Source organism: Anabrus simplex, chromosome 3 (genome assembly GCF_040414725.1).
Source record: "Anabrus simplex isolate iqAnaSimp1 chromosome 3, ASM4041472v1, whole genome shotgun sequence".
NCBI classification, from domain to species: domain Eukaryota; kingdom Metazoa; phylum Arthropoda; class Insecta; order Orthoptera; family Tettigoniidae; genus Anabrus; species Anabrus simplex.
Window position 1 is genome coordinate 432,037,489 of NC_090267.1, and position 24,579 is coordinate 432,062,067.

At 38.1% G+C, this 24,579-nt stretch overlaps 1 protein-coding gene across 2 annotated transcripts in view; it reads right to left on the reverse strand.

The window, feature by feature from the left end:
- Nucleotides 1-313: 313 nt before the first annotated feature.
- Nucleotides 314-24,579, reverse strand: part of tho2 (THO complex subunit 2-like protein) — a 547,726-nt gene continuing 523,460 nt past the window's right edge. The window contains exons 30-32 of one of the 2 annotated variants that reach the window (XM_067143457.2): nucleotides 21,949-22,022; nucleotides 18,334-18,395; nucleotides 314-1,588 (exon numbers count right to left, since the gene is read on the reverse strand). In XM_067143457.2, coding sequence (XP_066999558.2) covers nucleotides 1,558-1,588; nucleotides 18,334-18,395; nucleotides 21,949-22,022 — 167 coding nt within the window. In that variant the 3' untranslated portion in view covers nucleotides 314-1,557. The remainder of the gene's footprint in view (nucleotides 1,589-18,333; nucleotides 18,396-21,948; nucleotides 22,023-24,579) is intronic. The other variant, XM_067143459.2, reaches the window with a different exon arrangement.

A 24,579-nucleotide genomic window follows, 5' to 3' on the forward strand; every position in this document is an offset into this window, starting at 1 on the left:
CATCAAATTCGTAAAACATGAAATAATCATTACCACTTCCGTACTGCCGTAGTACTTGTGAGAAATCCATAGAAACTATGGAAAATCCATAGTTGTTGGCATCTCTGTATAATATTTGTAGTACGTCTACATGGGACATCAATTATATTTTAATAATAATTAAAATAAAGTCTAATAAAATATTAAATGTAAAGAACACACAATACCATGTGCTCATTCATTATTTTTGACTGACTATACTATCATACTTGTATGAGAAGTACTGAAACACAAGATCATAGAAAGTCACTGCAAAATCACACAGAAAAACAAATTATTTTGTATTCTATATTTTTATTACAAATCCATTTCATAATCAGTCACGTAACAATCATTTGTATGCTTTACAAAAGTCAAACACTATCTAAAAGCTACACTGTATCACTCAGTGAGGTAAACCCATTTAAAACTTCCACTCTCCACTTCGTAGTAATATACTGAAATAACACATAACATCAATAATTTTAGCAATACAACCCAGAATACTGTAATCATGAAGAGGAAATAGTCTTCAGAATTTAAAAATAAAAGAAAATATGGGAGAAATAAGATACAAATATAAACAATTAGTAGCCTAAACATGATGATCTTCTTCCTGAGATTTTAAATATGGATTGGCCAGTTTTAAATTCCTGAAATGTGTCTTAAGTTTTTAATAATATGTGTGGAAGTACATCAGTAATAACACAAAGAAGATATCTGCATTTTAATTTAGGAAGCAAATTGTAATTAAATTTATAGGTTTTTTCTTTATCACTGATTTATATTTATAAAATATTAAAAACCCATTAAAATTACAAGCCTTATACATAAAATGTTATCTCCCATAAACAAAAATCAAGTGTTTTCCATGGACTGAACTCCGTATGAAAATATCTCTCTTGCCAATTTACTTTCAGGAATACCTCACTTATTATTATATTCCATCTCACGTATGACAGACTCTAGTAGCAGGAAACTTAATAATGCTGGCAGCATTTTCAGTAATATCGTCAATATGAATCAGTCATTTAGGCAGTACAAAAACTGACACTGACTCAATGAGAGAGAGAGAGTTCACATGTTGTATATACTTGCATATATACAATTGGTTACAAGAAATGGTAATTAGCAAATGAAGTTGGTGACAGATACAGCTGTAATTTCAATCAAGGCAACAAAAATTGTCTGCATCATTATTTTCCTCAAGGTCCCAGTTAAAACTCTGCAATCTAACTGGATCCCGTTGGTAGAAGAAAGAGAGAGAAAATAGAAATTAAAAGGTGAGATCCACATACTGTCTATTCTACTTTCTTTGTAACTGATAATAAATTATTAAACGAATGAAGTACAACAAAGAATAGTCTTAGATCACACACCCTACAAGAATATCAGTTTTATTTTGTATCACATTCTTCACAGTACAAAAGATAATATTCACAAATGTAACTGCTGCATTAACACTTGACCAGCCCATGTCTTACAGGCTGGGGTGCAGTAAGACTTGTCAAGCGAGTTGCACTGTACACTTGCTGGTCATCATCTTCGCTTGCCTTCACTCGAACGTCGAGTAAATAGAGTTAAGGAAGTAATCTCTGATCATAACCAGTAAACAAAGCCATTAACTTTCTCCAACAAAATACAGGTGCATACTTTAAATGAAACATGCACAAAATAAAGATGAGAAGAGAGAAGGAATGAAGGAATGAATAGAAGGTCCAAAACAAGAGGACGAAAGAAAAACAGAACTGTAGGACAAATAGACTATCCGTGTTAATTGGAGAGGACAGAATTTGCTGCAATAACAATACTACCTTACCTAAACAGTTCAACAGCAGAATAGTCAAGGGTTAGGTCATGGGATAGGGCTTCAAAGAAGCTAATTATGATTAATACAGTTCCGAAGATGGTTTTCTCCCTGGGAAACAGATAGTCGGAGTTCGATAAAGTTGCAATCTTTTTCCCTTATTCACAGTTTATATGGGTCAATTACTGGAAGGTATAAAATGGCAGGAAGGAATTCAATCACGTGGAAATCTAATAAGCAGTTTGGCCTCTTCTGACAACTACTGAAAAGAGGTAGGGAACACAGAAATGGAACCGGAGGGTCATTTCAAGTACTTCAGATGTGTATTCTTCCAGGATGATAGTATAGTTAGGAAAACTGAAGCAAGAGTTGCTAATGCAGTGGGCACGTAGTTGCAATCAATGATACTGTGTAAGAAAGACATGCTGCCTCTGTGGATCAGTAGTAGTGTGTTGGCCCCGGGATCCCAGAATAGCGAGTTCAAACCTGGCAGAAGTAGTCTGATTTTTGAAGGGCGGAAAAAAGTCCATTTGACACTCCATGTCGTATGTATGATGTTGGCATGTAAAAGATCTCTGGTGACACGTTTGATATTTACCCGACAAAATGAATTAAAACTCAGCCTAAGAGAGATTCGGTTTACTTTGCCATCTCATAGGCCTAGAGTAAAATGGAACGTTGAAACTGACGAGCACGCAGTCAGATGGTGTCAAATTAAATTATCTGCACACGGTAGCCGAGGCCATATGATTATAATTTTTTTTTGTAAGAAAGAAGTGACAATAATATTATCTTTACATCGGTCTGTTTTCAGATCAACTGTGCAGAGTGGAAAGTTGGGAGAGTTCAAGATATCCTGTTGATAAGTTGGATGTAACAGACATGAAATTAGCAAGGATGATTGTCAGTACAAACAATTGGGAACAATGGCAGAAGAGCACTTCAAATGAGGAGATAAAGGCTAAGTTAAGAATGAACTCATTCGAAGGAAGATAAGTCAGCTAGGAGAATGATGGACTTGGCCATGGTGGGTAAGGGAAGCAGAGGAAGACCAAGGAGGCAATAGATCTAGTTAAAAGAGGATTGTGGAGGCACTTAGTTAATTCACAAAGGCTTGCAGATTGAATGCTGAAATGTAAAACAATCTATAATGAAGATGTATTGGACATTATGTATGTACTAAGACTACTCCTGAGTGGGACAAATGGTGTATATCTGTCTGTTATTTTCTATGATTTTTTAAAACTTGATGACTACTGAGAGGGTAATGAAATTCAGTTTACAGCATTATAGTTAGGTATTTAGTACAACTAAATATTACTATTCAACCTCCACTGAAGATTATGGAATCCTTGTTGTTCCAACATACATACACTGGCATGCTACAAAAATGAATCCCTGTATGTTATGTCATAAAAATATTTTTGAGGATTTCCAGGAAACAAAATTACACTTTAGAGCCATCATTATGTGTTTCTGCAGTTACACACGGTATATAGATAACTTTTTATCACAAGATATTGCCATATGATAAATGAGTAAAGTTGTGATGTTGGAAACCCGTCAAAAGTAGGCAGAGTAGAGCATCAATTCAGGCCACTGTTGTGTAGGCTGGAATTACTCCCCTGTAGGGGCTTGCTCATCAAATAGTGCATGTGCAGCGGGGCAAGGGAGGAATGAATCGGGTGATAGCAACGTGTCCTGCCAGGCAGTGAACCACTAAATTGGTATCATAATTGGGAACATGCATCATTTTCAAAAATATTTTTTTTGAAAAGTACACCAATGAAATAGTACGTAAACGTATTACATTGTGGTATGTTGCCTTGTTTTCTACCATTAAAAAAATATTTAATAGTACCTTTCCGCAAGGCGAGTGAAATGGCCTCTGACGTAAGCGGCGCGCTGTGACGTCACGATCCAGTACCGCATGGAGCTCTACCAGCCGTTGTGCATCAGCCGTTGCTAAAAGCCGATTGTTTATTATTCATGATCGCGAATAACTTCAAAATGACAGAAGAAAGGTTCAAAATAGCACAATCAGACAATCTATCATGTGTAAATGTCATCATTCTTGAAAAATAGTGACTTTTGTGGCCGCAGAAATTCGCGGATAACAAGCAAGTTTGTAAGTGGCGTCTTTTATATATGAGCAATGTACTGTAACGCATAGTATTAGGATAACAACGAACCTGGATAGATATCACATCACTTTCAACATTTCCTTCTAGACTGATTCACCTATTAAAGAATAACGTTACATTTTCGGGCTTTCAGCATTAGTAAAGTAAGAAATCGGATTTCAGCACTAACATAAACATATAGGTAGCATTATAGTACTAGTCCGCTTCTGTGGTGTAGTGGTTAATGTGTGCCACTCCCGGAGGCCCGGTTTCGATTCCCGGCTCTGCCATGAAAGTTGAAAACAAATATTACGAGGGCTGGAACGGGGTCTACTCAGCCTCGGGAGGTCAACTGAGTAGAAGGGTTTCGAATCCCACCTCAGCCATCCTCGAAGTGGTTTTTCGTATTTTCCTACTTCTCCTCCAGGCACCTAAGTCCACGGCCGTTTCCTTCCCTCTTCCTTGTCTATCCCTTCCGATCCTCCCATCCTCCAACAAGGCCCCTGTTGAGCATAACAGGTGAGGCCGCCTGGGCGAGGTAATGGCCCTCCTCACCAGTTTCATCACCATACTCCAAGTCTCACGTTCCAGGACACTGCCCTTGAAGTGGTAGAGGTGAAATCCCTAGCTGAGTCCGAGAGAAAACCAACCCTGAAGGATAAACTGATTAAGAAAGAAAGAAAGAAGGAAAGAAAGAAAGATCATAGTACTATAGGGCTATAATCTATCATTCCCAAAAAATATATATATTTATGGTTGGGACAACTGGCCTACCCACTTCCGGGGCCCATGAAAGAGAATTAAATATCTTTGTGGAGGGAAAAAGTTAAACATGATAAAGATAAATATGACTTCATCTACTTTTCACAAGTCGGGATGAGTGGTTCAGACTGTTGAGGTGCTGGCCTTCTGACCCCAACTTGGCAGGTTCGATCCTGGTTCAGTCCGGTGGTAGTTGAAGGTGCTCAAATACGTCAGCCTCGTGTCGGTAGATTTACTGGCACGTAAAATAACTCCTGCAGGACTAAATTCCTGCACATCGGCGTCTCCGAAAATTGTAGAAGTAGTTAGCGGGGGCGTGAAGCCAGTAACATAAATTACATTTGGCTTTTAACAAGCTGAGCATATCAGGAAAGAAAAGTGTCCTGGTGACATTTTAGTCGCTCAATACAGGAATGTCTTTGGGTGCTGTGACTTTCTTTTTTTTTTTTTTTGCTGTTTGCTTTACGTCACACCGTCACATATAGGTCTTATGGCGACGATGGGACAGGAAAGGCCTAGGAATGGGAACAAAGCGGCCGTGGCCTTAGGTACAGCCTCAGCATGTGCCTGGTGTAAAAATGGGAAACCACGGAAAACCATCTTCAGGGCTGCCGGCAGTGGGATTCAAAACCCACTATCTCCCGGATGCGAGCTCACAGCTGCGCGCTCCTAACCGCACGGCCAACTCGCGCGGTATTTTTACCCTTCGGTTTATTGACTTGGCTTGTATAACCTAAAACTTAGTCTAAGTTGGATAATATTTTAAACACCTACATCACTATTTTCACCTGTGTGCAATTATGTTATTTATTTCATTAATATTATGATAATTATTATAATTGAGCATTGTTAACTTATAAGACCCCAACAGACAAGCATTGGTTTTGTGTAGAGTTATACATTTGTTAAATTCACGTTGTTTCCTTTCATGATGTACAGGCCTATTCTTTGTTACATTATAGAGTATTTAGATATAGCCTAAATTTCTTTACCAATTAAGCTCTTCAATAAAGACATACATAACTGTCCCATGCCAAGATATATTGGTAGAATTAGAGCTGTCAAAATGGTTCATAACCCCTTTGATTTATTATCTTGACATGGATCACCCAAAACATAGGTTAGGTTTGGAGAATACTTTAATAATCAGCATTATTTAATGCACTGTTTATTACTTTCATATTCCAAGATGTAATTGAAGCATTTAAATAAAGCATCATACATTAAAATTTAAAGTTTTACCACTAGAACAGCTGACATGGAAAAGTGATTTGAAAATTCAAACAAATTCATCTTACGTTAAAATCTTCAAAAAAATAAACTGTAAACTTTTCCGATATATCACCAGCATTTCTCCAGCTCGCCAAAATCCATTTCTCCCTAGTTTTAGCATCTTTGGAACGTTTATAAACAATTTGTTTGGGATGGTATGCGATGTGCTATTGCACATCGGAACTCTACACCATTTATAAGTTTTCTGCCTCACTGTCTGCGCAGGATTCATTTTAAGTCTAAAATATACCACTCAGATTATTATCCAATGTATAGACCTCGAATTTAACCATACTAGACACTAACGTAAAGTAGAAATACGCGAAGTGTATCCTGCTTCTCACAGCACACTGTGTGTTATTTCGTCTGCTAATTCAATCAACCTGTACGATGACGTCAGGCCAATGAGATCGCGTACTTGCGTGACGTGACATTTTCGTAGATTTTTATCATGTTTGGAGTTATTATTTGCACATTCTGATCACATTTTTGAATTCTGCATGCAATTTTGAATCAGATTAGCATATTTTTAATTAAAACCCCGGATCATGCATGTTCCCTATTCTAATACATGCAACTAGAGTAATTACATTTTATTTTAAAAACCAGGACTTAAGAAATTATTTTTCATTTTGAGTCAGGAATCACAATAGTTTATCCTTATTAAAATAGTTTAGAATGAAATGATTGTTTTCGTTTTAACATAACTATGAACATATCTTAGAAGCAACATCTCGGAAATACTCAGCAGGACATAGAAAGCATCAAACTTCTACAATCAAGCCAGAAACCTACTCTGGGACCGCCTAAACACGGAAATACGAAGTGGAGAAGAAGAGTGGGACAATTTAAGACAGACATTAGTGGAAGCAGCAATTGAGGTATGCAGGAACACACAAAAACAAAAGTTAAGGGAAAGGAGACACGGTGGTGGACAGACAAAATAAAAAAATAAATAAAAGAAAGGAACAAGGTGAAGAAAGAAAAACATATCAGAGGGATGAGAATAAGGTAGAAAGGTTACATGTGGAATACAAAAGATTGAAACTATAAGTAAAGAGGAGTATCAAAGAAGAAAAGCAGAAATGTTGGGGAGAGTTTACCAACTAAATCAAGCAAGATAGTCGAGGGAAATCAGAAACTATTATACAGAGTAATAACATCGAAAAGAACAAATCAAGAAAAAAACAAGAGAAGATAGATCCATAGTACATGACAAAAAGGGTCTTCAGAAGGTGATGGCAAAGTATTTTGAAAAACTTTGTAATGAGGATGATTGCTCGGAGGAGGAAGAAGATAAGAAAATAATAGATGGATAAAAATAAGAGAACCCGATAACATGATTGGAACTTGAAAGGGCAGTGAAAGCAATGATCATAAGGTAAAGCAAGTGGGAAAAGACTAATTCAAAGCTGATATGATTAAGGCAGCAGGAAGCATTGTATCACAATGGCTATACAGAGCCCTCAATGCCATATGGAAGGATGAAAGGATACCCAAAGATTGGCAAAAATGAAGCATCGTACCACTAATCAAAAACGGAAATACGAGGAAATGTGAAAATTATAGAGGTATAACCCTATTATCACATATAATGGAGAAAGTCATAGATAAAAGACAGGGATATAATAGAAACGCAGTTAGAGGAAGAACAATATGGCTTTAGACCGAATAGATCAACAACAGACTTTATATTTACAGTGCGAACGATAATGGAATAACATCTGGAAAGGAACAAGGAAATCATATTTGTATTTTTGGATTTGGAAAAAGCTTATGATACAGTTACCATAAAACATGTATGGGAATGGCTACTGAAAAGGAATGTACCAAAATCATTAATTAACAAGATAAAAATGTTGTATCATGAGAGTAAAAGCAGTGTACAAGTGGGGAGTGGTAACTGAAATATTTTATACAAAAAAAAAAAGGTCTCAAGTAAGGAAGTGCAGTCACCACTATTGTTTATTATATTGATGGATGAAATCATAAAACGTATAATAGTGATGAAGTTAATGTTTTGGTATTTGCAGATGATGTGGTGATTTGGGGAAAGGGAGAACAGGAAGTACAAAGGAGACTGGGCATTTGGAATGAAAATCTGACGGAGTTTGGAATGACAATTAGTAAAAAGAAAACTGTACTCAAGCACTGTGGGAATGAGAAAAAGAGAAGCCAAATGAGCATAGACGAAGAACGGTTAGAGAATGTAGAACAGTTTAGATATCTGGGTAGCATTATTAATGGAAATAATGAAATCAACCCTGAAATTAATAACAGACTAAGTAAAGGTACAACATTTTATCGAGTCAGAGAGCTTTTATGGGATGAAAAAGTACCCAAGAGAACGAAATTAATATATAAACAGTATTTCATTCCAATTGTAACATACAGACTAGAAACGCTGGCAACTAATAACAGACAAGTAGTAAATGAAATTTTGAAGAACATCAGTTAAAAAGACAAGAAGAGATAGAATTCAAAATATTAAAATCAGAGAAGAGCTAAATACAGAACCATTAGTACAGAACACAGAGAAAGCAACTGAGATGGTTCGGATATGTAAAAAGAATGGAAAAGGAATGGGTAGCAAGAAGGGAATTGGAAAGAGAAGTTAAGGGAAAGAGACCAGTTGGAAGACCGAGAAGAAGGTGGATGGATCAGATCTGGACGGACATTAGAGAAGCTGGATTGGATGTGGCGAAAGTAATGGAGCAGGACGTTGATGACGATGATGATGAGTGGTCCTATTGATAAATACTATGTGATATAGATGTTGATTCCCACAGGGAACCTGACATATTTGTCCCGAATAAGTAAATTCACCAATATAAATGGTCTGTTATTGGACATTATAAATTTTCCACCTAACTCATTCCTGGTTGCCAGCATTTCGCCACTGTGTGCTAAGTTGGGCTCATCAGTTGGTACAAATCACATCCACGAAGACGCATGGCTAGTGCATACAGTGGAGGCCACTGCGTAGGCTACTTGGAGCCACCAGCAGTGCCAATGCACTATGGGAGACTTTGTCTCATTATAAAAAATTGATGCCTGCTTGGCCATCAGATGCCGGTGGCTCCAATTAGCCTACACTACACTCCAGTTTTTTTACATTTCCAAATTTGTGTTGGTGGACTGTTGTGCTTGTCACATGATTAATAATGTCCACTATGTAATTTGAAACACATTGCCATATTGTTATAATGACATAATTTGATTTTTACCAGGTTTCAAATGGACTAACCTTAAATTTTGTCTGCAATACTTGCCGGTAAGTGAATAATGGGTATAATGATTATTATTTATTTTTATTTATTTAGCTTATGGCTAGTACATAACTCTACATACAAATATTCAAAAATATAACAAACAATATAACACCTCAAACAATCAACCAATATCTAAAACAGTTCACAAACTCAAATCTAAGCTGTCCAACCATTGTACAACCCCATCAGAAGCACACACAAACTCCTTCAGCTGACCAGAGTATGACCTCCTAGGACATTCGGTGACAATATGAAGGATGGTCTGTTTCTTCTCACCAGTCTCACTCAGGGAGCGCATACCCCACATATGCAACAATGACCCACATCGTCCATGATAGGTACGGACTCTGTTGAGAAGAACCCAAGTTCTTCTGGGGAGATTAAAACCAAGTGGTGGGTGTTGGCGACTAAAGAGGGTCTGGATGGAAATTCTAAGTTCTCAAGGAGGGAATTAGATATTTTTCCACCAACAGAGCATGTCAGAAAACAGATCAGATGTAAGGCTTTTCAGACGTTTTCTCTATTAACCAGCGTTTCGTGTTAGGTCTGACGCTAGACTCATCAGAGTGGGATGTGTCAGACCCTACCCACTGACGCTGGGGTGTATGCCGGTAAACTTATCAGAAGCCCTATATAAGAGGCACAGTCTGATAGTGATGGGAAGCGATTTGCAAACCTGCTACTAAATCACTGCTAGTGTGAAATCACAGTTCAACCTGCTAGCGGGTTGGCCAGACTAGCAGGTCTTTACTGCGATTGTGATGTTTCGCAGGCGGCAGCGCTCCGCTGCGTGAAGCGCACAGCCAAGGCCAATAGTAGCAGCCAGTAGCAGTTAGCAGTTGAGCAGTAGCAGATAATCTAATCAGTACCTGCAGCGCTGCACTGCGAGAAATCGATAAACTAATGTGATCAACCAGCGTGAAACGCACAGCCAAGTCCAATAGTAACAGCCAGTAGCAGTTAGCAGAATAGCAGCACGGCCGACTTGATGCGTCACTCTAGCTAGCTCGCATAAGTAGCACAGCGAGGGATCCAGTTAGCCGTGCTAGCAGTTAAGAAAGCAGTAGCAGCTAGTCACAGCATCACGCTCACAAGTCTGTGACCCACAGCACAGTCGCAGTTGCGCAGCGAGGGATCCAGTCGGCCATGCTAGCAGTTAAGAAAGCAGTAGCAGCTAATCACAGCATCACGTTCACAAGTCTAACTGTGACCCACACCACAGTCGCAGTTGTGGCTGCGCTGTGATGGTAAACAGCTATTGTCGACATTGTCGTACAATCACAGGAATAGAAATAGAATCTGCAGCCGTTGAAAGCCATTTTGCCCATTTTTGAAAGGAGCTATTGTCGTGTTGTGGGATTTATAACCTCGCAACTTAGTATTCTCATTATCTCATTCTGTTTATTGGGTTGTGGCTTGTGGCTGTAGGTCTAAAAGTGAAAAAGGGTGATGGTAGCAGTTGATTTGTGACGTTGTAAGCATAAGATTTAGCCTACTGCTTTTGTTCTTACACTATTGTATAATAGTAGTGGTTTAAACTAAAATGAGTTGTATTGCTAACAAGAGAAGTGGCAGCATGCGAACTCGGAGCGAGTTTTGGACATTTTTTATACATTTTATCAGAATAGTCATTTTCTCCTCCCTTCCTGATTTTATTTCTTCCTTAAGGAGCAGCTCTATAATCCCAATCATTATACCAATTATTTTGATAAAAGACCACTGGTTAACCCTCAAATCTACATATATAAAATAAAGAGTTTTGTCTGTACATTGCTCAGAATTTAAAAGGATGGTATTTCTGTATCAGTCGTGTGCACAGTAACAAGGAAATGCATTTTTTAATTTTTCATAATGTCCATCTCTCTGTATGTACACGTATCACGAGAAAACGGCTGAAGAGAATTTAATGAAAATCGGTATGCAAAGTCGGGGAATAAGTTTCTACAATCTAGGCCATAAATGATTTTATTTACGCTGAGTGAAATGGTAGTTTAAGGCAAGGCCTAACATTTAATTCTCAAATATTTATGTTATTAGTGGTCGTATCTCTACTGAAATCGGTAAGCAAAGTCGGGGAATAAGTCGCTACAATATAGGCTATACATAATTGAATTAACGCTGAAAAAAATGCTACTTGAAGGGAAGGCCTAAAATTCAATTTTCAAATATTTGTTATTAGTGGTCCTATCTTAATGAAAATCGGTATGCAAATTTGGGAAATAAGTCACTATAATCTAGGCCATAAATAATTTTATTCACGCTGAGTGAAATGGTAGTTTAGGGGAAGGCCTACAATGCTATTATCAAATATTTATGTTAATAGTGGTCATATCGATAAATACTACATAACTAAAGTTATATAGTGTTAAATTTCCGATCACTTGTCTTATTATATTGTTACAGTGTGGGCTATGATCACAGATATATTCATGAATTTGTTTTTTTTTTACCAAGTCCATATCAGCGCCGAGTCACGAGAAAATAGGTAAACAGAATTTAATGAAAATCAGTATGTAAAGTCGGAGAATAAGGAACTACAGTCTACGCTATAAATAATTTTATAAGACGCCCTAATATAGTAGAGTTGAAAGAAAACTAAATGTGAAGGGCTACAATATAGAATCATAAAATTGATCAACAATAACATTACATTGACCATTGTTTGTTGTGATGTGCTTTGTGTCGTCTGTTGCCACCCATCTCCAATAGATAGGATTACTGCTGCGTACCGAGTATTTTTTAAAATTTGCTTTACGTCGCACCGAAACAGATAGGTCTTATGGCGACGATGGGGTAGGAAAGGGCTAGGAGTGTAAGAAAGCGGCCTTCGCCTTAATTAAAGTACATTCCCAGCATTTGCCTGGTGTAAAAATGGGAAACCACGGAATACCATCTTCAGGTGAATCCACTCCTGGATGCAAGCTCACAGCTGGGCGCCCCTAACCACACGGCCAACTTGCCCGGTCATACCGATTGTAACAGGCTGCCTGAATATTGGCAGGAAGTAGCTGGGGAGTTAGATAACTTTCTTCTTTAGCATCCTATTCCTCTGGTTCATACATATTTTGATACTACTGGTACATAACACACTGGATCATCATAGCATTCGAGCTATTCAATACCTACTCTCAGGCAGTGATTGGAATGAGCAGTGTGCATATTTAACGGAATAATGGCAGAGGAGTGTTCATGGCTGTCTCCAGCCTGGTCATTCCAGCTCTGGAAGTTTGGACTGTTAGATCGGCACTGTAGTGCTGCTTGTTAAACGTGAAAAAATGTGCAGTTTTTCATTTGATCGAGTATTTTATATGACAACGTTGCTTTTAATCGCTACATTCCTACTGACGTTTTTGTAATTACCTATGTTGACTTCAGTTAGGAAAACCACAAAGTCAGTCTTTCTGAGAATCCCGTAGCGAAGCACGGGTACATCAACTAGTAATTATGATAAAATAGTCCTCGTTGACTTGTACAGTGGCGTGTTGTATGTTATGACTCATAATATTTTTGAGAAAAGGTAATGTATATAACTTTTTAAAATATAGTTCTGAAAATGAGTATTTGTTTTCAACGTTAGCCGGATTTCGCCCATATACTGAATGCTACACGCCATCGTACTTCTCGGTACTCCTGTAGGCCGCAGAGTGATGTCATATTTCGAGTGTACCGGCCTTGTATCCTAGGTGACTTTGGTTGAATCACAGTTAATCAGAGTTAAAAATCACTGCTACTTCAAAATAGCAATCACAGTTTGACATGTGAGTGTAAAATCACTGCTACTCACACCACTACAGTCTGATAACTGCATATGGGAGATAAAACTCCACAATGGAATTATTGCCCGCCTAGCAATTCCGAATGGAAATTCTACGTTCCCAAGGAGGGAATTAGATAATTCTAAGTTCCCTAGATAATATCTAATTCCCTCCTTGGGAACTTAGAATTTCCATTCGGAATTGCTAGGCGGGCAATAATTCCATTGTGGAGTTTTATCTCCCATATGCAGTTATCAGATTGTGCCTCTTATATAGGGCTTCTGATAAGTTTACCTGCATACACCCCAGCGTCAGTGGGTAGGGTCTGACACATCCCACTCTGATGAGTCTAGCGTCAGACCTAAGACGAAACGCTGGTTGATTAGCAATACCCGCTAGACTGCTGTTCTCTAAATTCGAAATGAAAGAGGATAACACGTTTTCGTAATAAGTGTGCAAATAACGTGGCCAATAGCAGTTATTAACTCGTTAAAAATAAAGGCTGAAGTAAACAATCTCTTAATTTTAATGTCATATACTGAAATTAAGTAAGAATGTGATACACCTCAAGATATGGCAGAGTACATCACTGATTTCAGAGGATAGTTTATATTTTCTCGTGCCTAGTTAAATTTTGGAAAGGCCATTCTCATGTAAATTTTTAGCGAGGAGGTTATAATTCCTCTAAATGTGTTTGAAATATGTTTTCATGATACATATATGGTTAGGTTTGAAGAAGAAAACTGAAATGTATGCCACAGAAGCCCGTGGAGTGATACCGTATTTCTCTGAATCCAGGACGACAGTTTTTTTTCCTTTCAAAATCTCATGTGAATAATCAAGGGTCGTTTTGCATTCGCGGTCTGACAGTAATGAACACCACTGGCAAATACCTCAGTAACCACGCTGTTTCTTTTCACCCCTGCGTATGCACACACAAAACTCGTTGACAATAAACGACCGCCTCTTTATCATACATCGCTAGCCGTGGCAACCGGTTGTACAGTGCCTATATGTAACATCACTGGATCTCAGGAAATAGTGAAGAGAGAATGACATTCTATTATCCTCTACAAAAAAATTCTCAAATCTGCAGAATGCCATCAAAACATGCCAGCCTTCAAATTCTTAGAAAGGCCACGGCTACTTAGTAGCAGAGTTATACCGCGTCTGCTATACCTGACGCTTAGTAAAATTAAGTTTTATAGACAGCAGGAATATTTTCATGATGGATTGTCATATTGTAAATAGAACAGAATAGAATATATTTATTTATCACCGACAGGTTATTTTCCCAATTAAAGATGATTCAATAAAACATAATATACAACAAATATACCTTAAATAACACTAATTTCCTAAAATAATAACCAAGTTCAAACTAAACCTAGAGACCTTTTTATATGCATATTTACAAAACCTTAAATTAAAAAAAAAAAAAATCTCCTTAAATAATTGACATTATTAAACTACATCTAGTAACATTTACATATTTATATATCTTACAGATAGGGCCTTACATTCATGAGCTCATTAGGGCATGTCTGATTTTAGACGGGGGTGAGTGAAAGAGGTCCATTGATTCACCCACCTCATTCAGTGATGTTAGTGCCCTCGCAAGCCATGAGTTAGCCCGAGCCACAGTTCTCACTTTAGACAGATGAAAAATATACCTTTGCCTAGAACTGCGACGAGGAAAATGTAATGGAATCAGCTCCAGTAATGTTGAGCAATCCACTCTATTTGTCAGACACTTATAAAGAAAGAGGGCATTGGCACATCTGCGACGTGAGTGCAATGTCCTCATGCTCATAGTCTCACAAAAAGACTCGTAATCGGAAGAAGAGAGAGAAATACCCAAACCCTTGTAGCTGATCCATTTCATGAACCTTATTTGGACTCTTTCCAAGTTTTGTATTAAATACTGCTGAGAAGGCAGCCATACCTCGCAACAGTATTCTAACGATGGCCTAATTAGAGTGCAAAACAAAGTTATTAGTTCTAGGAGAAACAAGTTCGGCAAAATTTCTTTTCAGAAAGCCAAGTAATTTAAACCCTTTCCTAGAAATCTTGTCTAAATGTTTCTCGAAGGAAAGACCGTAGCAGTTTGAAAGTGTCACACCAAGATAATTTTTTTCATTCACACGAGCTATTTGGAAATTGCATAAATGGTAAGGGTAATTTATTGGTTCCAACTTGCGTGAAAATGTAATTGCGTTGCACTTTGAAGTATTCAAATCAAGCAGCCACTTTTTACACCAGTTACTTAATAGGTTTAAGTCAGACTGTAACAACTTACAGCCCAACTCACTATTGATTACCTTAAAGATCTTTAGATCGTCGGCATAGAGAAGGCAATTACTGTGTTTTATAACTGATGTTATATCATTTATGAATATGACAAAGAAAAGAGGGCCCATTAAAGAGCCTTGGGGGACAACTGAAGTAGGGTGGTACGGCTTTGTCATAATACCATCAGCTTTTACTACACAAACTCTATTAGTGAGATAGCTTCTAATCCACACCAAAGCACTTCCTCCTATCCCATATGCCGACAATTTGGTGAGTAGAGCATCATGCTGAACTGAATCAAAGGCTTCGGAGAAGTCCGTGTAAACAACATCCACTTGCTGCCTCCTATCGAGGGATTCTGAAATGAAATTTATATACACCGCCATATTGGACACGGTAGAGCGTTTCTGTACAAAACCGTGCTGCGCTATATTAATATACTGTGAAACTGAACTGTACAATCTCTTATACACGATCTTCTCTGCCACCTTTGAAATCAGGGACAATAACACAACAGGCCTATAGTTATCAAACACCATTTTGTCTCCTTTCTTGAACACTGGTATGACGTAATCTTTCTTCCACTCACACGGAAAATACCCTGACTAGAATGACATATTTATTATGATGCTAAGTGGCCTACCTAGCTCAGATGCACATTCTTTCAATACTATTGCGGATACGTCATCTGGACCACATGATTTGGAGGTATCCAAAGAAGCAAGAAATGAAGATACCTCTGCTGGAGAGGTCACTATTGAAGTTAGGCCTATATTACACACGGACGAAGTGGATAGATTACACTGTGCGGCAGGTGAGTGATACTTTTCAAAGGTATCTGCAAAACTGTCCAAGATGCTCCTCTTGTCCTGTAATTCTTTCCCATCCAGAAGCATAGTAGATGGCAGGCGAGATGACCTCCATTTGTTGTTTACAAAACTCCAGAAACACTTCGGGTTGGCAGCTAATTTTGATTCCATCGAAGTTATATAGTTTCTCTATTTTTTTAGCTGAAGACGCTTAAATTCACCGCGTATGGTCGAATATTGTACATAATCACTATTATGGCCTGTTTTTTAAAAACCTTCTTCTTGCCCTCTCCTTTCTTTTAATTTATATATTACCTCAGAGTCGTATCAGCATGGGTACTTCTGCGTGCTAACTATCTAGGACGGTACAGTGTCTTTTATTACAGCGCCTCGTCGACGGAGTCCTCGATTAAATTCCAGGGACACAACGAAAGGAGATCTCTCATTTGAGGAAAATCGGCCTTAGTCCATGCGAACATTAACTTCCTCTGCGGTACGGGGCGCATAACTCGCGGTAAAGATAGAGTGAAATCTACAGCTCGATGGTCGGATGTAATTACCTTTTCCGTCTCAAAGCAGTCCACGTGTCCACAGTATTGATCCGAGATTAGAACAAGGTCCAGGAAGTTCTAGTTTCTTGTTGGGAAGTGACACATTTGCTTGAGTCCGAATTCACTGACGATTTCAAGAAGTAAGAAGACTTCCGCACATCTTTGTTTTATAACGGAACCAGGATTCCAAGCCAAATGCCTGATGTTAAAGTCTCCGTAAACTACAAGGATATCCTGCGGGTTTAAAACAGCTGTGACGTTTGCCAGTGTTGCTCGAAGATTACTTATTCTAGCAGTCACTTCGTCCGGTGGCAGGTAGCAGCACACTACAAACACAGACCTCCCTGATGTTGGGGTGGCCTTGACCACGAGACACTCCCAGTCTCCCGCCAGCTCTGGCCGGGAAACTGGCCTTTGAGCAGATTTCACAGCTATCATAATCCCTCCCCCTTTCACTTTGCTACTATGGACCTGATGTCTGTCTTGACGAAACACACAGTAATCAGTAGACAACAGTTCATTATCACCAACAGAATCATTTAACCAACTTTCAACTATACAAATACAATCTTTGCTGGCATCACTGAAAGAGAGGTTAAAGTCCATCAAAGAATTACATATGCTCCCTACATTTTGGTAGAAGAAATTCATACCGCTGTTATGCTGGGGTCCTGGGTTCAGATGTATGTCGTCGGACAAAGCCAATAGAAGCACACAAATCGCTGAACCCGATATCTTTGGGCTAGAGTTCGTCTGTTGTTTTCTCCATTTAAAGGCAGCACGTGGGCCGAAATACGAAGCTCCGAACCATTCACAAAAACGTTTTCATATTTCACGTTGAAGTCCAGCACATTCTCATCCCAGAGGCAAACTCGAACAGATGTAAAACTACATTTGAACACCACTAATAGACAAAAGATATGGAGCGATACCGACACATGACTACTCCCGGACGCCATCTTGGGAACAGGTATTGGTGGCAAATTTTCAACGGGTTCTCGATGTTATGATGCCAATTTTAAGTTAATGGCTATTAAACACTCGGAAATGTATAGTAATAGTGCAGCCGCAAGAAAATACGGCTTAGGCCTAACTAAAGCCAATGTTCGGCGTTATCGTGAAGATAAAGGTAGCTTAAAAATGCATTTAGTGGCACGCAACAAGGATGCTTTAAAGAAGTCAGCTGAGTAAAAATAAAAGTTTTATAGTAAGCAAGAATATTTTCCTGATGGATCGTCTTATTGTAGAGACGCACGGAACAGGTATTGCCGGCAAATTTTCAATGGGTTCTCTTCAATATTTTGATGCCAATTTTAAGTTAATGGTTATTAAACTGGCTGAAATAAAGAATAATTCCTACTCACTAGATCACATGCCAAATGCCTGGATTCAATTCCAAACTTCTCTGCTTTGCTCATATGGAGCAAAGCATCTGCATCGGATGGAGATGTCAAGCCTTGAGCAGCCCGTTCATGTTATTTAACAGGAGTAGGCTATGTGACGACAACCAGGTTTCACCCTCTCCCTACCTCATTATCATCCCACATTCAGAGGGACAGGTCACTTATGGGTGTCGAACAGACACACCTGCACCTGGTGAGCCGAACATTTCCTTGGACACTCCCAGCACAAAAAACTATATGATAAATAATATTTTCATGGAAAAGGATATTGTTTATCACGTCCTTCTCGATCGTGCGACCGCTCTCGCTCTCGAACGTAAGGAGATTTGTCCTGGGAACAAGAATGAAAATTAGATCAACTGTCAATTTTATGATTAAAATCATACACATTACAGAAAGTAAACACATCTGTACACATCTAAAACAAGTTAATAACTCAAAGCAGAATCTAATGGTAATCAGATGGTGGAAATTTTGCTAATTAAGCTTAATGTTTCATGACGGCTGTCAAGTAATGTTAAAATCCTTTATATTGGTGGATAAGTGACATAGAATATTTTAATATTTCATGATAGGATATCCTCAACTCTTCTGCCTGCAAGGAAAACATTAATTTAATTTTAATGGGAAAATTGTTTACATACTCTTCATTTTTCACATGCTCTCCACACCCATGCAAGAAATGCTTCATTTCAGAATACTTATAACTACTGGGGCAGCTCAAGTCAGGCAAGGTAAAGCAGAAATAACTTTCCCAATTACTGTAATTTCAGTTCTAGCATCTGGTTTTACCGAGCTCGATAGCTGCAGTCGCTTAAGTGCGGCCAGTATCCAGTATTCGGGAGATAGTAGGTTCAAACACCACTGTCGGCAGCCCTGAAGATGGTTTTCCATGGTTTCCCATTTTCACACCAGGCAGATGCTGGAGCTGTACCTTAATTAAGGCCACGGCCGCTTCCTTCCCACTCCTAGCCCTCTCCTGTCCCATCGTCGCCATAAGACCTATCTGTGTCGGTGCGACGTAAAGCAATTAGCAAAAAAAGCATCTGGTTTCAACAAGTTACATTTCATGCAATATTGAAAAAATTTCTCCGAACTCCAAATTCCTTCACCACCTAATATTCTCAATAACAGAGATGTCAGTATTGTTCAACAAAAATGTGAAACAGTGAACTAGGAACTACTTTCTTGACATAGTAATCTTTGACCAATGTTCCTTATTTTAGAAAGAAAGAAAAAAAGAAAGAAAGAAAGAAAGAAAGAAAGAAAGAAAGGAAGAAAGAAGAATTTCTCTATTCCATTTAAGTTTACAGTAATTTTATACGGTTAGAAACCACACGGTCTCCTGCAATCATTGTAAATGACTATACAGAGTTCTAATTATTTGACAACTTCATCTGTACTTGTATAGATGAAGTTGTCAAGTAATTAGACGACCGTGTGGTTTCTAATCATGCAATTTAATTTTTCTTTTTCCACTGACCAAATATGTCTCATCTTATTAGATCAAGTGCAGGGAATGTGACAAAGTTAAGAGTGTGCATTATGACAATGAAAAGGTTGGCATAATTTTTTTTGCTGAATTCCATAGGTTATCATTAGCATTTGTTGAGAGAATGTACATAAAATACCAGCATTCTGCTGCTTCTGGGCATACCTCTTCTGGCCCAGAAACTTGAGAGGTATTATCCAAGCAAAGCCACGTCCATCCAAGCCACGAAGGCCCTTGGAGCAGTAGAAGAAAAAGGCTCCACTATCTGTAACCTCAGCACTAAGTGGGATAGAGTGGGTGTCTCCAGGAATTAACCTGGTACTCATTTTTGGAGTAGGCCAAGTGAACCTCAGAGCCATGTGCTGCTCCAGAAATGAAAATCTCATCCTTAAATCTTTGACTTCCTCACGGTAAATCAAGTCCACATCCTTTCAGTTGAACTGAGCATGGCTTTACTGCCTCAGCTAGGCAGCACCTTGAGAAGTATTATGCCTAGGAGGCAATTTATCAGGAAGGATCCCTTATCTTAATTTTGATTTTGCAAAAATAAATAGCACTATTAATTGAGCTTGTAAGATACACTTCAGTCATTTCTACACCAATTGTACAAAACTGGTCATTATTTTAACAGAACAAATACTTTTTATGACCTATCATTGTGTTTATTCTATTGTGTACTCGTTTTCAGGTTTCTATGTACGACTTAAATGTCACTTGTTTTCCCCTTTACATTACTTATTTTGACCTATTGGGATTCTTTTCTTCTTGTGTGTTTATCTCATGTTCTCAGTCTTTTACCCTCTGTATTCATCTCTATCTTAGGTCTCTATCCCTTTTCTCATGTTAAACCAGCTTTCTTCTTATTCTACACTCTATCTGTCAAAATGGCCCCTCAATGAGTGTTGGTGCCAGCCAGCCCTCCTGGTGAGGCTGGGAGTGGAAATGAGCTCCTCGGAGGATTTATTACGGAATTATGAGATGTGTTATTTTCAGGGTGAAGGTAACCTGTGTTTCATATTGACTGGATTTCAACATACTTTCAACAATAGACAGGTCCTACATTTTACTTTGGCTAGATTAATAGCCTAAATCTACTAAGCTAGCAAAATTTAATATATTCGGGAATACTTCCTTGAATGTAACATAGTGAACTACCAGCACTTTCAGCGTTGTCTTCAACATTAGGTCTATTAGATGGGCCTGCAAGTGTTGAATCGACTGAAACTATTCCTGCGTGTGAGATCCAAACCTCCGAATACAATAACTGACGAGGTCAATGACAGTTAAAAGTTTGTAGCTGTATCATTCACCTGACTTATTGGTTTGTGGTTATTATTTTTGGGGCACTCTAACAGACAGAGCATATCAATCTAACCCTCACAAGGAAGTGAACAGTAACATCGAGCATTAAATAATATTAATTTATGTTGTCAAGTTCAGGTGAGCAAGAATATACACATTCTGTTTGTTTGAAATAGAGGCCAACATTGAATTTCAAATCACCTTAATTCCCAACTACTTGTAGTTTCTGTACATAATTAATAGTCATGCTACATAAAATAATTAGGTAGTCTTACATTATTCAGAGACTGGCAGTACATTTTGAAGATTTCCAACTCTGAAGATTTATTTACAAGAATTTGATAATGCAACTGTAATGTCTGTAATATAAGTGGTAAAAACAATCAAATATATTGTATCTTACATTTAATGAACATCCTGATATGTGATTATACCCTACAAAACAACAAAAGCATGCTTTGGCACTAAAGTTCATGCCGCAGATAGCAACATCTCTTCAGAAAAATAGTCTGTAGGAAGGGCTTTTTTTTCTTTACTTCATAGAAGGAAATATATAACCAAGTATGGAAAATAAAAAGAGATGTTTGGATTTACTGAAAATACTAGTAGATTCTAATGATCACTTAACTACTGACTCTACAATTATGACATCAGAGTAGAAGTGTAACAGTTGAAAACAATGATCTAATTACTGAGAACTTCATATTAGTATAGCAGGAAGAAGACAAGAAGAACCTAACACAACTAAGCTAAAGTAATGCTGCACATTCAACACATTTAAAGGTTATGCGCCTTTCGAAAGAAAGCCAGTGGGGAAGGGTTTTCCTATGGCCTATGATTTTATTGCTTAACAGTTATCAGATTACAGACATAGGAAATTCAAAGTTACAAATTAATTACAATGTGATGGTATTATAAGTAATATGTCTAAAACGATCTTGGAATAAAACCGAAGAAGAAGTAACACAGAAACTGAAAATAAAAAGATCAGTTACACAAACCTACATATATATACACAACCTTCATGGAAAAGCAAGTTAAAGATGCATCAAGACAGAGTATCATGGGAATAATGCTTCCATGTACCTACCCTTGGATAATGATGCTTTTCACGTGGATGAATATCACTAGGTTCACCGTTCTGATGACTGGCAAGCTTTGAAGCTGTTGAGAGAAAGAAAAACCTGCATGAGCTAAAGATGCTCTCTTCGCACTATCATGGATAATGTTTAGTTAGCAGCTTTCAATGGAAAGGTCCATTTTTGGAAAGGATAACAGGTTGGTCTGTAGAGAAGGAAAATTATCTAATAACTTAGGCCTACATAGAAAAAGCATATTAGACAAGACAGAAGACAGACCCAGCAATAACAGCACAACTAAACAGCAAGCCGTTAAACAGTACTTTCAACTGTGGCTGGATTTTAGGTAAGTGCCCCTAATCACAATTCCTGGGTCAAGTCATATCTTATCCTTCCTTTTCATACAATTCTCATGATACACTGAGACACTAATTCTGATGGTCATATATTCCTTAGCATTCTGTGTTACTTTCTTATTGTAAAGTGAACATACCACAAGTTTTCCTGATTTCATCATTCCTGTAATAGTTAGCTCCCTAGAGTGTTTTACACAATGCTGTATCGAACTAATGACCATGACTGTGATTAAAGATCAAATATTTAAGGGATGTATGATTTATATTGGTTAAGGTTCATAAAATTCTGGTCCAAGACTGAAACATGGACAAAACTTGGAACAACTTATTATCTAATCTATGTTCTAAAGGCTACGCCATGTAGGTACAGCAGCTCTCCTCCATCTTCCACTACTCGTTTAATTTTTTAGTAATTTTCACATACCCAATACAAATTTCCCACTTCCCATTTCTTTTAACAATCTTATGTCCTCCTTTACTTTTCTTAATACTTCTCTATTTTTGACTTTTTTTTTTCAGTTCACCTTGTTCTCCTGTTTTTGTAACGTCTTGTAACTTGTTACCATCTGTAATCATACTTATCAGATAACCACATTTCTTTTTAATTACCTATAATGCCATCTATCGGTATACTAGTCATGATCTCACTGATATTCTCCACTTCAACCCTTACCTTAACATTCTAATCACTTATACTGATATCATTTATTTGATATCTTCATAACATATAGATTCATGGTGATTATTGTTTCAAGAGGAAGTACAACCGGGTAACCATCCTCTCCCTACACTAATAATAGTAGGACGAACTCAACTCTTCAAAGAAAGGAAGGGAGGAAGGATGAAATGCCCACGAAGGGTGTAAAAATGAGAATCCCATGGCCTCGCAAACCTAATACTGTGGGTGGTGGAAGAGAACAAGAGTTGATTGAGGAAGGTCAGACAAGAAAGATAAAGTTGACTGTCGTAAGAGAGAATAGGAAGAGGTAACCCTCTAGGTTGAGTTCCCCCTAGCTGAGTCTAGCATTGCTTCCACTTACCTGTAACAGGCTCCTGACAAACAGATGGGAACAATGACAGGAGGGTATTTGGAATGAGGAAATGAAGGCTAATTTAGGAATGAATTTGATGGATGCTGTACGCATGAACTGGCTTTGGTGGTGGGATCACTGGATTCAGGATATCTTATTCATAAGCTGGAAGTAACAGACATGAAAGTAGCAAGACAAACAGATAGGAACAATGACAGGAGGGTATTTGGAATGAGGAAATAAAGACTGAATTAGGAATGAGCTCGATGGATGAAGCTGTACACATAAACTGGCTTCGGTTGTGGGGTCACGAGAGGCAAATGGAGGAGGATAGGTTACCTAGGAAGATAATGGAGTTTGTTATGGGGGGTAAGAGGGGTAAAGGAAGACCAAGAAGATGATGGTTAGACTCAGTTTCCAATGATTTAAAGATAAGAGATATAGAAGTAAACAAGGCCACAGAGCTAGTTATAAACAGAGGATTGTGGCGGTGATTAGCAAATTCACAGGGGCTTGCAGACTGAACGCTGAAAGGTATAACAGTCTATAACGAAGATATATGTACAATGAAATAATATGTTGTCTCTCATATGTACCTATGTACCTTTTCTAACATTCATCTCCATCTATACCGTCATCTTCGTCTTCACTCTTCTCGTTCTACAAGATGTTGTCCTCAGTAATGCTGAATGCATTAGACAAATTTGACATAGCACACTTCTTGAAACTCTCGAATATAAGTTTTGATGTAATCAGGTCCCAAGTGATCTTTATCCACTTAAATAAATCTTTATCCACTCCAAGTCAGGTCTCTTGATTTTTCTGGTGGCGTGTCTGTGCGGTTGTTAATTACCATTCATTTAGTGTACAACTGTTACAGTGTGCTTTGAAAGGTTTATTAATGCGCACATCACGCGGATGTTGTACAGATGTGAGGCCTTCAGGTATGTATGACCACTTGATCTCTGTTCCTTTGCCGCAGGCAAGTTTTCATTTCATCTTACATGTGCCTACAGCAACTGTCCATCATAATCATGCTGCTAATGTCTTCATACTCTCAGTACCAAGCCCATATTTTGTACTTGTCCCCAGAAACTAGGAAGTTTTAGCGATATTAAAAATAAAATAAAAAAACCTCCACTGTACCTATGCAACGGATCTTAAGTTGTGATACATCATTTGAAAGATGCTGTTTTTTAAATTTGCAGCCCACTTACTGCATTCAAATATTCTTAAGAGTGTACAAGTATTGCAA